The sequence below is a fragment of the Symphodus melops genome (genome assembly GCF_947650265.1).
Source record: "Symphodus melops genome assembly, chromosome: 3".
NCBI classification, from domain to species: Eukaryota; Metazoa; Chordata; class Actinopteri; order Labriformes; family Labridae; genus Symphodus; species Symphodus melops.
The window spans coordinates 9,840,491-9,856,501 of NC_136693.1; the positions used below are offsets into that span (position 1 = coordinate 9,840,491).

General features: G+C 41.6%; 1 protein-coding gene across 1 annotated transcript; it reads left to right on the plus strand.

The window, feature by feature from the left end:
- Nucleotides 1-910: 910 nt before the first annotated feature.
- Nucleotides 911-15,915, plus strand: gas6 (growth arrest-specific 6). Its single transcript, XM_079340304.1, has 15 exons — nt 911-1,510; nt 1,760-1,920; nt 4,210-4,234; nt 4,329-4,391; nt 7,146-7,268; nt 8,217-8,336; nt 9,232-9,354; nt 10,857-10,978; nt 11,136-11,254; nt 11,886-12,075; nt 12,174-12,338; nt 12,424-12,592; nt 12,803-12,942; nt 13,017-13,218; nt 13,894-15,915. The coding sequence occupies exons 1-15, from the start codon at nt 1,435-1,437 to the stop codon at nt 14,043-14,045; spliced, it is 1,950 nt and encodes a 649-aa protein (XP_079196430.1). The 5' UTR covers nt 911-1,434; the 3' UTR covers nt 14,046-15,915.
- Nucleotides 15,916-16,011: the final 96 nt, after the last annotated feature.

The window sequence follows — 16,011 nt, forward strand, 5'->3', positions numbered from 1 at the left end:
GAAGATTTTGTAATTTGATTAAGCTCTGATTTCACCACCAATGTTGAGTAAGAAGCTTTGTTTCCGAAGAATTAGTTATTAACAGAACAGACTTTTACAACTCAATACTTATTATTAAAAAAAAAAAACTTTACATTAGAATACATCAATCACAATCTATGAACTATGAACTATGGTCATGCATTTTTATAACCCACATTGTGTAAACACTGAAAGAGTTGCTGTCATGGATGTGTTTTGACTGAGATACTGTTTTAGTCATTGGCATCACTATAACAATGTTGTTGACAACTAAGAGCACTTAGGTAGGCTACACTTAAACATGTAAAGATTAAAAATAATAATAATAAAATTAAGCCCTACATGAAGTTATATTTTTGTGGGTTACTATGGGAAAACTGGCCCAAAAGAAATCTTAAATAGAAATAGTCTGATCTCAAATTTCGAGGAGTTAAACATAAAAGCGCTTATATAAAGTTTGAGGTAAACTGCTTGAACTTTTTTTGAACATAGTCATTCTCTTACTACCTTATATGTATTTTCCAGTAGGCCTATAAATTCAAGACCTAAATATGGTAAGTATGATTGTTGATGCAGGACATTTATGAAAGAGGATTATGTCCATTTTGTGGACATAATCTAAGATTAAAATCAGATTTAAAAAAAAAAAACAAAGTCAGAGTTTCAAGATGTTTTTGTCAGCGGCCCTAATCCCCTTCCCCAGGAAATAAACTTGACTCAGAGAGTTCAAGATTAGACTTGTAGCCTACTACAATATCGTACTTGGGTAAAAGCACTTGGTCAAATTTTAGTAGTCTATTGCTGCAATTTACCACCCATGCTGTAAAAAGCCCATCGCGTACTGAGCTTTAATTTAAGCTTTCCTCTTACTTGTGTTAATTGCTACACACGCGCGCGCACGCGCTCACATTGGAGGAGGGAAGGGATGAAGGAGAGGTATCTGAGGAGGGCTGCATCGTTTCAAACTCCTGCCTGCACTCCTCAGGGCTACTCCCCCTCCTGAAGCAGCAGAGGCGTGCAGTCTATCTCTCCGCAGAGTGGAGACTACAGTCCGGACAGAGACACAAGCGAGAGAGGGGTCAAAAATAAATTGCATACCGCAATGGGGACGAGCTGAATTGCGGGGAGAAAAAGGATAACGAGCGCTGACTATGCCCGAGTGGTGAACACTATGCGGGGATAAGACACGACACTTTCAGCACGAGACGGACCGCCGCAGTGATTTTAGATTTAAAAAAGCGTAAACGGACCACCTTCAGAAGTACCTGAGAAATACCTGCACTGTTTCGCTGTAACGTTAGCCTCGACTTGGTGCAAACAGCAGTGACATTGAAGGTTTTGGGGGGAGACCGAAAAGAAGGGGGGGTATCGGAGAAAGTTTCTTAAGCTTGGCGCAGACACAGCGGTTAAACAATGCGGTTGACCCCGACAAAGTCCCTTTCATCAGCAGCCCTGCTAATCCTGCTGCTTGTCCGCTGGTCCGACTGCAGTAAGTAAACAGTTACATGCTAGGTGGCTAGCTTAGCTCGCTAAGTCCCCTTTGACATTTGGTTTTAGGTCGGTGATGATGCATGCCACAACGTCATTAACCTTTTGAAACGGCTGATGTTTCGCAACCGTGCTGAATGTTTTTGTTTTCTAGGAGCTCAGCTATTGCTTAATAGTGACTTGTTTTTACCTTTTCTGGCTCTTGTGTTTTAATTCGTGTGTTTTTTTTGGGGGGGGGGGTGTATTTTAGTTTCACTGTCTCCCCAAGAGGCAAACCAGTTTCTGAGCAGACAGCGGAGAGCAAATCAAGTTTTCGAGGAGACGAAGCAAGGGCACTTGGAGAGGGAGTGTGTTGAAGAAAAGTGCACCAAAGAGGAGGCCAGAGAAGTCTTTGAAAACGACCCAGAGACGGTGAGTATATAGTGGATACTGTGGCACCAAATCAAACATAGAGGTTGCACTTTTTTTTAGCCCTGGTTGTGTGCAGGTTTCTCCATTTCTAAACACAGCACCACACCTTCCTCTGCTGCAGTAGGCTACTACAAAACGCGTCTTAACTATCCAAATATTTCTTATTTTCACAGTGTTTTGTCATAAATCTAAAGCTGCATAGTGTGTTGTTTACATCATGTCCATATTGACTGCAGATTGATGACTGTAATGTAACAGTGGACTAATGATTCACTGTCTGGCCTGCTGAGTATGCATGCTCCAATAAGTCCAGCATGTTGACAGCTTCAGTAATACTCTCATGTCATAGACTTGGCCTGTTTCATTGTTTTCTTACAGTGACAGACTTTGAATCATTATGACTAATCTTAAGTTAATACAGTTCAGTTGAAGTACAGACACGCTTGCTTTTCATGATACAAAACTTTATAAAAGATGGTTGGCTTTTTTGGCTTCACTAGGTTCCAGTAGTTGTAGTTTTGTTCCATCAGCTGAACCATTGCTTGACTTAAGTTCCTTTCAAAGATATGAAATACCCAGATATCTTCTGTCCATGTCTATATTGGACATCTGTATTCCTGTAAGTGTGTATGTGTTAAATATACATGTGATCTGATTGGACTCTTTGAGAGGTGATTAGCAGTTTTCCCGTTAGAAAATGAACATGTGGTGAGTTACGTGTTGCCTTATACACAGCAGTGCACATAACGTCACTAATCAGCCTTCATGCTCTCACCCACCTTTTCTATTTAGTGATTTCCAACAAACAAACTGAAACTGTGTGTGTGTGTGTGTGTGTGTGTGGGAATATTTAACGCTGATTAGAGTCCAGACTACATTCATGAACGTGCAGATTAACCTTTGCATCCGTACTGTCAATACATTTAAGCCTATTGCAAACACACTACATGTGCTGAACATGAAGAAGAAAAAAAAAGCACTTGAGGTATAAATAATGTAGTGTGTCAGAAAACGTGCACCGTGTGGTCAAGAGTGTTCATTCATTGCCTGAGTGGGCACTGTAGCCTTGTAAGTCTGTCAGTAGACTTCTATGTGGAGACTGTTGAATCTTGCGCAGCAAGTTATCGGCAACAAACACACCCTGACATATAGTGTTTATTTTTTTATTTTTTTTCATTTAGTCATTTATGCCGCTTTATTTAGAATGGCATTTCAATCAATAATCTGTTGTTGTTAATTTTTCTGTAATGTTGTTCTCTTTCACAATTTCTGTCACTCTAGAAGTTGTAGTGTTTGGAATCGTCGTAGAAACGGAGGCAGTCAATGACTCAGTGATCACTTGTAAGATTAGCCAAATGAAGAGGCTTCACGACAGCTGTGGGAGGCAGGATTAAAGTGACGTTGAGCTGGGTTCAGACTTCAGAGGAGAAGGTGGTGTCAGGTGATGTCCCCTCCAGTTGGGTTTGACTCAGCTGGATGCACACCACAAGCAGTATTGACTTTGTGAGGCCGTATTTTTATTCCATGCCGTGCCACAAAGCTGCCGCCTCATTCATGGCTGCATTATTCATTCCGAAAGGACTCTTCTCTGACTCTGCATTTCCTCCTTCTGCGGCTCCCTGGCTCTGCAGAGAGAGAGAGAGAGAGAGAGAGAGAGAGATGAAGAGTGGGGCGTCCCTGGATACTTGTGATAGAAAGGCACGCAATCGCACCATCTTCTCGGTCCATCCACTTGTTTGGTAACCTTTTTAAGTCAGACAGATAGCTGATAAAGACGTTTCATAGCGGACTGTTAGTCGAGGGTCATGTTTATCAATAGAGCCAAACTAATTCCACCTTTCAACTCATCCTGCTGCACGTGGCTTCTACTGCATTGTCTGTGCCTCCGGAGCCAAAACTCCCAACATTTTGACCCACATGTAGAGGATTGCTGCTGCTGTGAGGTGGGAGGGATGCTGCTACGACCAGGAATGCAGAGAATTCTCAGGAAGCCTTTGGCAAAAGGGGCAACACCCATTACAGAAAGCACAAACACAGAGATTAGAGTAATCGTATTGTAATCTCTTTCTGGGCGCACACACACACACACACACGTTAAATATCTGAGGTCAAATGAATGATTGTTTATAAGTTGCCTTTAATTCCCATGACCATAAAAAGCAAGAGCAAGAGTTTATGGTAGATTTTTGTCATCATATTGATTTCAGTGATCTTGCCCTGTTTGGATTCTTTGTTAGTTTGACTTTGTAACTTCATCCCTCTCTGTTTCCTTGGATCACCCTGATTTAGGACTACTTCTATCCAAAGTATTTAGGTAAGTTATCATTTCAGCCTTAAACAGCCAGATGACAGATTACGTGTTTACATTATCTTACATGTCATGTCTGTTTTATTTTCTTTCTGTCTAGCCTGTGTGGAAAAGTTTGGAGATGCTGAAAAGAAGAAGCAGGATCTGATTACATGTGTCCACAGTAAGGATACTTTACACTTTCCGTGGTGACTCATTTAAGATGTGTCCATTGCATTTGAAAGTCTAACTGTTATTGCATAAAGAGAGGGAGAGAGAGGCAGCACTGCACTGCAGTATCACTGCTCTGCTTCACTAAAGTGCAAAGGAAGGATGGTGAAGATCTTTGTCTTCTCCGAGTCAGATTTTGCAGCGTGACACACCCAACCTGTGACTTTAAAGTCGAGTAAGTGTAGTAGATATGTACGTTAGCCCAGGTACCTATGAGTAACAATGCAGCACTCTGCTGAAGCAATGCTGCACATTGGTGAATGAGTGACACACCCCTTCAGTCGTCACATACTAGCTCACTTGCACTCTCGCTGGGTGACTGCAGCAGCTCCTTCGTGACGTTGCAGAATAGTCTGACGTGAGTGGAGCACAGCAATTCTGCTGCATCAGGATACAAGGAGCAACCCGGCTTTACTGCTATTGGCCGAGGTACCTCAAGGGGGGGTTTCCGTGACTCAGCTGCAGCATTGTGGCACGGCAGCTCTTTTTTTTTTTTTTTTTTACCCACTTTTCATCTGTCAGCACACTATCTGTTTCACCAGCTCTCTCTCTTATCACTCGCTTGAATCTCTGCCCATCTGTCCCCTGTACTGCTTTTGATGCAGATCATGAAATACCACACATTCTATTCAGACAGCCTTACTAACATGAAATATGATAAGTATAGAGGTTTAGTTAAGCTATTATCTTCATATTTGCACATAAATAAAGCTGATCAGGAGGATTTTTCTTTCCCTCCTGCCTGTTTCCCTTCTTTAGTCTCCATTCTACTAAACAGTAGAGACATTAAAAACACATTCAGTCATCCTGTAACATACACCTGATATGACTTCAATAGTTGCTGCTCTGTAAACCTTACAGAGCCTATCTAGATAATTCTTGGCTGAAGCCCGCGAGGTGTGATTTATTAAACGTAATGAAAATTTGATGTGCTGTTGAGGGACCAATAAAATGTCAGGCAGAGGGGAAAAAAACGAGGCTATCGCTTTTGGCCAGCTTGTTCATAGTCCCTGCTCATGCAAGGAGCTTTGGGCAACTTGATCCTCATTTTTCTTCTCAAAGTACATTACTTGTCCTTTTCTCAGTCTGTACTTTTCACCAAAATGGATGAAAAGCATTACTGGCATGTTGAGAACTTTTGAATCCACTGACACTGTTAAAGTATTAGCTAAAGTGGATAACAAGGACTTGATGACATTGCTGTGAAAAGGAATCATTCACATTATATAGTGTTAATACAGACGTGTGTCTTATATTTGGAGATGATTAAATAATAAACTGACTAAAAGTAATAAAAGTTTATTGAAGAACATTTCACCAGCTAATGCACCATCATTCTATTTTAGTCCAGTTGTCTCGAGATTAAAGGAACGTGAAACTTTTAGATCCAGTAGATGTCGCTGTTGAGCACTAAACAAAGACTGACTACTGACTACACTTCTTCTGAAGCCTCTGCTCTCCTCCAGCGGCACACCTCCGAGCCCTCTCTACTCACGTTCATATGAAGGCGTTATCGATCAGAAAGCAAGTTATTTAAGCACCACTAAGCACAAGGGGAAAATAATGATCAGTAACATGGTGAGCGTCAGCAGGCGTTATCATGGCAGTTGAAGCATTTTTGCTTCCCAAGACAGAAAATGAAAGAGTTGAGAAGATAACAGACGAGACAAAAACCTCGTGCAAATATTGCAACGAGACAGAACTGCACAAGTAGCACAACCAACATGATGCAGCATGTAATCGACAGCACAAGGAGAAGCTCCAATCAACTCCCGATTACCTCAAAATCGATCGTGAAAGAATCGTATCGTGAGCTCAGTTTTGTGAATCGTGAGTTGAGTGAATCTTTACATCTCTACTCAAACTTGATGAATCTCTTTTGCAAATCTGGGACCTGCATTTTCCTGGAAACTTTTTATTTTCAATTGTCCATGTATTGCTCCTTGGAAGTGTTCACTAGCTATTGGAAATGACGGTAATTGACGATTCTATTTAGTTTCCTTGGGTGGTGAAATTGTATTGATAAGTGCAATAATTATTTCAATGGAGATATGCCAAAGCTCTAAGTGATACTGTGAAAAAAGGTTACTATATATATATATATATATATATATATATATATATATATATATATAAAATGAACCTAAATGAAGCAGTTCATCTGCTCAGTAGAAAGCAAATGGCTCTTTGTTTGTGGTGTGAGCTTATCTCTCTGCTGTTTCCCTCATTTGTCTCCTGACATGGTCCTTTTCTCTCTCGCTTTCTCTCTCTCTCTCAGCTCCAGCAAACATGTCCAGACTTGTCTGCTGGAAAAAGGAAACTTTGTGGGGAGAGAAAAGATTTTCACATGTGCTCAAGCCTGCAGTGAAAGTTCATGGATTTTTTTGTATTTTTTTTTTTAAAGGGAGAAATTGGCTGAGCAACCATGAACAGAGAATTCAATTTTACACTTGATCTTGTTTGTCTGTGAGTTAGAGGACAGGTAGGCGTGCATAGATGGAATTAGGGCATCTCTGACAGAAAAGCTGAGCCAGCGTTTGTCTATTTATATTGAACTCCTGACATACAGAGCACTGGAGATGCCCTTCCGGCGTCTCGTATCGGTTTACAGTTACACTTACTGTATTCATCAGCTCGACTGACTCAGTTTTTATCAATATTAACTCTACTTTGTCTTTCTGTCTTCATTTCTTTCCCACACTACAAGATATTCCAGATCAGTGCTCTCCCTCTCCCTGTAATCCCAGAGGTACGGTGCGCTGCGAGGACAAAAAGGGCGACTTCCTTTGTCATTGTTTTACAGGCTGGACCGGAGCCACTTGTGAGGAAGGTACTGTCATCTCTAAGAAAAGACTGAAATGAACTTGTACAGAATGCTAGAGAGCTCAGCAGAGGATGAGTCTTTCTGCACCGTCACTCAGTGTCAGCTTCTGTGAATAGATTTTCTAGTTTCTCTGACCTTGCTACTTCCCATCCCAGCCACTGATAGAAAGCTCCAACTTCCCATCACAATCATTAGTCATAGAATTGCTTTTTCCCCCATGTTTTTGTCCTTACACCTTTTCTATTTGATCCCATACAAGTCCACTTTTTGTACTTCTATTTAGTATCTAACTGCTGCTGCTGTCAATGGAGTGTCAGGTCAATATGAACTGCATGTACGAGAATTTGTGTTTCTCTTGTAGAGGTCAAAGCTTGTTGCTGTTTATTGATGTGAGGAACTGCTTGCATCTCATCTGAAAAGTAAAACTACCAAGGATTCCTTTTTTTTTCTTTTAAGAAAAGGAAATGCATCAAATGTTACTTTTTTACACGGGACCTAAAAAGCACACACGATATTTACACAAGCACTGTGAGGGAGAGGGAAACATGCTTCTCTGATTTATGGCACAGCTTCCATTCCACACATTTCCACTGTGACTCATCTTGCCACCTGACTGTGAGAGGAAACCAAGAGAGATTCAGTCTGACCTGGACCGATTCTTTTCCGTTGGAAGTCGACACTCCAAACACTCACACTGCAGTGACATAAAGTGTCAGTTATTTGTGATTCATTAAGCAAAGTACAAAAATAATTCATATCACACTAAAGAGACCTTTTTCGAACAGTATTCAACTTTACGCTCCACGATCTTAGTCAGAATCGCGGACTTTCAAAATGGGATCTTCAACTACTGCTGGAAATCTCAACGCCAGCCAAACAACATAATGCTGTTCACCGCCCATGATGATGATTTTCCCTGTGCTCACGTTGACCGCACCACCCTCTTAATTGCAGATGTCGACGAGTGCAGCAAGAGAAACGGAGGGTGTGACCACGAGTGCAACAACACTATGGGCAGTTACCGCTGCTCATGTCGCCAAGGCTACACGCTGGTGGGACGCCACATGTGTAACGGTAAGCCACAAACTATAGATGGTCATCTTCTAACAGCTTAAACCACAATTTAACAATTAGGAAATCACTGTACCCACTCTTAGTTTGTGTTCTTTGTGGTGATCCAGTGTCAGTGGGTGTCTGTCTTGTGATACTAATAATTAATAAACATCATTATTGTCAGTCGAAGAATGCACTCACACTGCTCCAGGATTAACCTGTACCTCACATACATAACGTGGTGATCCAATACATGCAAGGCTTTAATGTGAAGCATGCTTAGTTTACAAGACAGGAGGACTCATGAAGAAAACAAAAAAAGAAGGGAAGCATGATTGAGTCAGCGTCCACACTGGAGAACAACAGAGAATATGACTGTTTACTGTCATCATAGTCCGATACATCCATGACACTGTCTCTATAGCGGAAGGCTAGGATTACACTTCATGAACATGTTGTGTGTTTGTGCATGAGCAACTTTACCCCGTCAAAACTCCTTCCAACCGTGCCAGGGCCAAGGAAGTGGACCAAAGCCCTCACACTAGTCTAACAGATTTGGACGTAAGGGGGGAAACATGCTTGGGCACGGTACGAATTGCTTAGTGTGAGTCCACCCTTACAAATCATCGAACGTAAAAACAACACTTTAAAGAAAATACAGTAAAGACATCTTTAAATGTCTGAAGTGCTGGAAACAATGCTGTATGTAACTTACAGTGTAAAAACAGGTCAACTATAGGATGAATTTAGAAGTTGTAGGATATGGTTTATGATGTTTTAGTTTAAGTGATTCCACATTTATAATAACAAAGGATCAAAAAAACAGCTGAAGCGTTGAGTATACTGTTTTTGGTACTTTTACATTTCCATCAGATTGTGACCTTCCCTGCTGACAGCAGCTCGTCTTTTTTTTCAGACGTGGACGAGTGTGAGGACCCCGGTGTGTGTGGAACAGCTCACTGTGAAAATAACGAGGGCAGCTTCGACTGTTTGTGCGATGTCGGCTACGCCTACGACAACGAAACCAAGAGCTGTGTCGGTGAGTGTGTGTGTGTGCGCACAAACACACACTCACATCAGATCATGAGAACTGAGTGAAGAGCAGCGTCAGCCTCAGCAGGACTTGATGCAGCTGTGTTGTGGGGTCAGGAAAGGAATGCAAAGACATTCAGAGCAATTCTGTATAAGTAGGTGACAGGTCAGCGTCTCTGCCACTTTGGACAGCGTTCAGGAGTGAAACACAGACTGACCTTGTGATGCACCTTAGTTTGCTCATAAATGGGATGTACAGATTGTTCTAGGTGCAAGTATCTGAAAAATGCAGGAATCACAAGGATGATCTGTCACAGAAGTTTTTTGTGTAACTTTTCATATTCACCTCAAACATATTATGAAAAACACAATTTCACAGTGTTTTTGAACATTTATTTGGATAACCTAAGTGTTTATTGATCACATAATTTGAAATAAATCCATCCAGTCCTTTTGTTTTTGGTCTGCCATAGTCTTACCACACAGAGAAAAATGCTCCGATTCAAAATATTCTCAACTTGTGACATCACAAGTTGGATTTTGGTAAGAAAAATCCCCTCCCCTCTCCTGGTATCTCCATCCATGGACTCCACCTCCAGCCTAGAGCAAAACTTTTGTGCAAGTCCGCCATTTTTATTGTTTCTTCAGCAGAGTGATGTCTACTGGGATAGCTCAGGGGGGGTCATTTAAAGAGACATACACCAAAACGGAGCATTCTGAGAGAACTGGTTTCTACAGGGTCACAAACCTCCTCTGCTGCTTGATTCATGTTATATTTGGACCAAAGCACAGCACAGATGTTTCATTTAGAGCACAGAGGACGGTTTGAAAAGGTGAAAGAAAGGTATAATATGTCCCATTTAAAATGCAATGATTTGGAAACACCACAACACTATAACCAGGAGCAATGATCAAGAACATGTGGACCTTGAAATATGTAGACACGAAAGCTTTACATACATGTCTGTAATCTTTTAGTTTCCACTCAATTCATAGCAAGAGAAATTATTTAATATACATTCAACAGGATATACTTTTATTCTCAGTGATATCAAAGCAGAATGCTGTCCCGGTGTGTAATAAGATTCACATAATTCAGTCATTTCAACAGTTTTTCTCTGCTGTGGAAACCAGACTTTTCATAACCTCTGCAACCCTCCTCTGAGAATCAAAGTTTATTATAGCTAACCTTCTCATGGCCTTGTAGGGTCGTATACTGAGCTTGTAGATACCACCCAGACAACGTCAAACACCACTCGACTCTAAAGTGTTGTTTGCATTCCTTGATATGTTGACGAGACAGACGTCTAATTTCTTTCTTTTTTTTTTTCACATGCTTGAGAAATGTTTTATTTTTTTTTTCCAGACCCTGTAAGTTATGTTTTGCTTAATTTCTCAGCCGAGCAAACTCTTCATGACCTTCCCAATTCTCTGAAACTCTCTTCTACCCCACTTCTAACTTTCATTTCTCCATCTGCCTTTCCTCTCCGACCTGCTGTCACCCATCAGATGTGGATGAGTGTGTGACAGGTGTGTGTGCAGAGGAGTGTCTGAACACTCCAGGGAGTTTCCGCTGCTTCTGCGATGGTCGTCAGGGCATGAAGCTGAGCCAGGACCTCAGGAGCTGTAAGGTGAAACACCTGAACTGTTGCACTCCTCTAAGTTTAGCTTTCACTTTTGTTTTGAGATTATTGAAACCACCTTATTGATATTCTTAAAAACACAAATGGTTGAATGAAAGGAGAAGCAAACTTAATCTCCTGCTTGTTTTCTGTGTATGATTTGCAGCCTCTGACTCCCTGTATGTTGCCGTCTCTGAAAAAGAACACACGCTCCCTCTACCTGGGTCGCATGTTCAGTGGCGTACCGGTGGTGAGGCTGCGTTTCCGCCGAAAGATTCACACTGGGTGAGAGAATTAGTAACTTTTAATCATCAGGAATCCCAATGTTTGTTTCCTGATTACAGCCTTGCCTTCTGGTTGGTAGAACAGCTTTATTTTCAGCTAATGAGCACAGCATGTGTGTGAAGTTTTCCTTTTCTTCTGGAACATCATTCAGTCTTACGCCACAGAGTGACGTGGCAGCAACATCTCTTTGCCAACCTATCTATTTCATTGGAATGAAACATTTCAGAACAATAGACATTTTCAGCCAATAAGCTTTCAACGAGGATTACAAAGGAGGACGGGACTTTTAGTGACCCTTTTGTTTGTGTGAAAAGTGTTAAAAGTGTACCTTTCCACATCTGTAGTCCCAGTGTTGCCATGTTTGGAATGTAAGCCCCAATGAGCTTAAATGAGTGGGTTCAATATCTAAAATGCAAAAAGAGTTTTGGGTTTTTTTTTGTTTTTTTTTACCAAACAGTAAGTAGTCGCTGTGGGAACTTCTTCAAGCTAGTTCTAAAAATAATACCAACATCAGTTGGGAAAAGTACTTCAGTTTGACTGCCAAAGGGAGAGCAGATAAAATAGTTTTGAGTTGTGTCTCGACTGTTTTTCTTCTGCTTTGTTATCTTTCTTTTTTCCTTCTTTCTCTCAGCTTTTCAGCTGAGTTCGACTTGCGCACCTACGACCCCGAGGGAGTGATCTTCTTTGCTGGAGGTCACCTTAACAGCTCCTGGATCGTTCTGGCAATGCATCACGGGAAGCTGGAGTTACAGTTGAAGTACGGCTCAGTCAGCAGGGTCACCAGCAGCGGTCCGATTGTCAATGACGGCCAGTGGAGAAAGGTTGGAGGCTTCTGTCCCGCACGATAAAAAAAATGTCTTTGTACTTTGAACTTGATCAGCAGACTGAAAGCTCCTTAAATGCTTTGTTTTTGTCTCAGATTTCAGTGGAGGAGCAGGGCCGGAGTCTGGTGATTAAGATTGACCGAGAGGCCGTGATGAAGATAGCAGTAAACGGTGATCTGTTTACACTAAAGAAAGGCATGCATGAGCTTAACCTCACTGTGGGAGGAGTCCCTTTTAGAGAAGACGGCCTCGTCAACCAGGTGTGTTTATTTAGACCTGCTTGTGTGTACCTAAACAAGATATGTTTAGGTACGCACATATTTCACTGCCGTGTGTATGACCTAGGTGAACCCACGTCTAGACGGCTGTATGAAGGAGTGGAGGTGGCTGACTGGTGAAGATACATCCATACAGGAAACTGTTCGGTCCAACGACAACATGCAGTGCTTCAGCACCGAGGATCCTGGAGCGTATTTCCCCGGAACAGGCTTCGCTCTATTCAACATCAGCTATGGTGCTCTTTGTGTTTGTGTGTGTTAGTGTGTGTTGTGTAAAGAGAGCTTGAGGTCATTTCACTAAGCCTTCTTTTGCTTCTTCCTGTACTCAATGTTTAATTTGTTTAGTTTACACTTAGTCGGCCTCCATCCTTCCGTTCTTTTTCGTCAACAACTTGCCTCTTCGCTGTATGTCTAAAAGTTCACGACCTGCTGTTCTGTCTCTTCAGAATCACAGAACCTGAGTGTCCGGTTGATCCTGCGTCCGACCTCTGCCATAGGAGTTCTGTTTGCACTTGTTTATCAGGACAGAGTCCCTCTCTCCATCAGTCTGGCAGACTATAATCCCCTCACTGAAGAATGGCGAGATGTGAGTGCTTAAAGCGCAGTCTGTTGCTATCACTGTACATTTGAGCTCAGCGCTGACCTTTTGTGTCTCTTCAGTTCATCCTAGTATCTGTCGATGATGTCATCATTGCTAGCTCTCCAGCGCCCCTGTGTGATGGCCATAGTCATGAAATCCAGGTGACTATCTCAAGCAACCAAACCCTGCTGCTGGTCGACAGGCAGCCTGGACGTAGTGAGGGCACCGAAGTACCTGTTGACATCCTGTCACAGTCGAGCACCTTTATAGGAGGCATACCTGGTGAGGACATGCATTTAAACATATACGGCCATGCTTAGCAACTTTAAGGGGAGAAGAGAGCACAAACATCTAATGACACACCGGTGTGGAAACTGAGGATCATAAAAAAACACATTTAAAAGTGGAAACAAAAGTCTGACATTTATCTTACGTGTCAAACATTTCTGCATTTCACTTAAGTCAAGACAGAGGACAAAGAACTTTCTTTTTTTTCTCATTTATATCTCGTTTTAAAAACCACAAAAGATATCCAGTTCTGTTGTACTGATAAGTAAATAAGTAAGAGATCTCTGTAACGCTTCGCCAAAGTTGTTTTTTTTTCCTTTCTCCTCCAAAAAAGATGTAACGTAAGCCCTTAACTTTTAACATTCATGAGTGTCTCACAGACTCTCATATCAAACCATGACAATGATCCATAGCTGTTAAGTCTGCAGCGACTGGAAGATGAATCCAAACAATGAACAGCAGTGAATTCCCCCAAAACTGGAATGAAAACCACATTAAAGGATTATCTTTTTCACTAAAGTAATCTACTTGATAACCGTTTTCATGTGTTAAGTTTTATTGACTTGAGTCTGTTAGCAAACACAGAGCTTTCTTTCACAGTCATTGTTTTACTAAGCGCCCACAAAGATCATCTTGGTGAACTTCTGTGTTGTCGTTTCTCTCTCTTAGATGTTCCTCTGGTATCCACGCTGGTGTCGGCGTCCTACAGTGGCTGTATGGAGGTCAGTGTTAACGGACGGCCCCTGGACTTGGACCAGGCCATCCACAAACACAACGACATCCGCTCCCACTCCTGCCCCCTGCTGGACTCTCTGCAGTGACAGCAATCAGTCTGCCAAAACCGGCCCATTAGTAGTTCATCGAGGCAATGGGAATAATTTCCAACATATTCATAAAAGCTTTAAACAGTGGGGTGATATTTTAGTTTGGAATGAAAAAATAAAGCTGGACCTGATATCATGAAGCAGCTCGAGCCTTAGCCTAAGACCCTGTCTTTTTACTGGTATGACACTGCTGCCTAACGGTATTCGCAGGGAATTGTACGGTGATGTAAATCAACAACCTCTACTGGGTAAAAGATATGGGAATAAATGCTGCTCAACATTGCCTCAAAAACTGCCCATGTATCACAGCCTTGTTAGCCCATAAGAACACACAGGGCCTTATCTTAATCCGTGTCAAATGGTTGGTCTTTAGTCTATTCAAAATCCGGTATCCTGTGCTTAAATGTAGATCAAAATGGACTCCTGTTGGCAAAGCTGCGTTCATATTGCTTACATCTAGTCCACCAAGAGCAAGGTCCATGCTCAAAGTTTAATATTTGACAATTAAATGACGGAGTAATCCCACATCACCTATCGTTGGAATTTTCTACTTGGAGGTTTATTGGGGGCTTAAGCAATATTATCTTCCCATAACAAGTTGAATCCCCTGTTTTACCCCCAGCAGGGAGGCGTGGCATCAGGCATAACGTTGTGTTCTGTCAAAAGAAAAAGGAAACCTTGCACATTGTTGCAGGCAGAAATGGACTTCATGAAGCCATTTTGATTTGACTGAAGCTGCACTCCATGTCTGCCTGCAGCCTTAAAAATCAACCATGTGCCTCCAAAGAATAACAAACCCAAACTTAAAACAGCTTCCCTTCAGACAGGTCAATCGTTTCACAGTGGTGCAGTACTGTAACAAACAGAGGTAGCGCTTCGTCTTCAATCTTGTTCTCGCTGCAGAAAGCACACTATGCATTCACGGGTGGAGTCTTGTAAACAGCTGACTGACACCCTGAATAACTCTGAATTAATCTTCAATCAGTATTCTTGTCACTAAGGCCCCTTCTTCCCTCAGAATCACCCAGTCACAGTAAAGAAACCTGCCATAAACCGATCTAAGGAAAATAAATAAGTCACAGAAGCACAGGGACACGGGGAGGGGCCCTCTCCGAGAAGGAGAGACAGTGAGCACTGCATCGAACGCACCACACAAGCTACTGAAAGTAAAAAAAAAAAGAGTGCGCTGTAATATACTGAATCTGTAAATAACGTGACTGTACAATGCTTTATAGAAGACATGAAACGAACACTACCTTTATGCTCATCGAGGTTTTTTTTTCCTGCATATTTCAGTTAACCCAAAGTCAAACGGTAACGTGAGTCTTTACTTCATCTGCTTACTCGAGAAAAAGACGTTTGAGCGATCGTTTCATCGAAGTGGAAAATTAGCAGACTGAGCGAGCCATTCCTGGGTATCAAAGTATCACGGAGTTTTAAAGACTCTGTTTTTTTAATTTGATTTTATAGGTGCTAGCAAATCAAAACAATAAAAAAACAAAGAATGTCCGAGGAGCGTTGTGATTGAATGATGCCAAAGGGCTCCAGTGTTTTTCTTTTTCCTCTGTAATGGATCATTTCCAGTTTTCTGATGAATGAATGCCAGATTATAGAGCTTGACGAGTTATTGTTTTTATCTTGTGTTGTATATTGAACTTCAGTTTTTATTTTTCACTTTAACTGCCAGTGTGTGTACAATGCTGAGAGAAGTCTGCCTTTCAGTTTCGACTTCTCCCAACAGTGAAAATCCTATTTAAAAATAAAAGCAGTTGTATGAACATCATAGGGTCAAATTGTATTTTCAAACAGAATGCTTTTGTATGCTGTGTGCTTATGTTCAAGATAAACTTTTTATGTGTTGCTCAAAGTGTGACATGTTCATTTTCCGACCTTCTCAGTCGTAAACTTGTGTTTCAGACGAGGTTCACATTCAGGTACATGACTCTCACGACATGATCATTGA

Excerpts from the sequence above, each read along its gene's own strand:
- gas6 (XM_079340304.1), top strand. The coding sequence starts at position 1,435 with ATGCGGTTGACCCCGACAAAGTCCCTTTCATCAGCAGCCCTGCTAATC. Across the intron at positions 11,255-11,885 it reads CGCCGAAAGATTCACACTGG|CTTTTCAGCTGAGTTCGACT; the intron begins GTGAGAGAATTA and ends TCTTTCTCTCAG. Across the intron at positions 12,593-12,802 it reads TCTATTCAACATCAGCTATG|AATCACAGAACCTGAGTGTC; the intron begins GTGCTCTTTGTG and ends CTGTCTCTTCAG.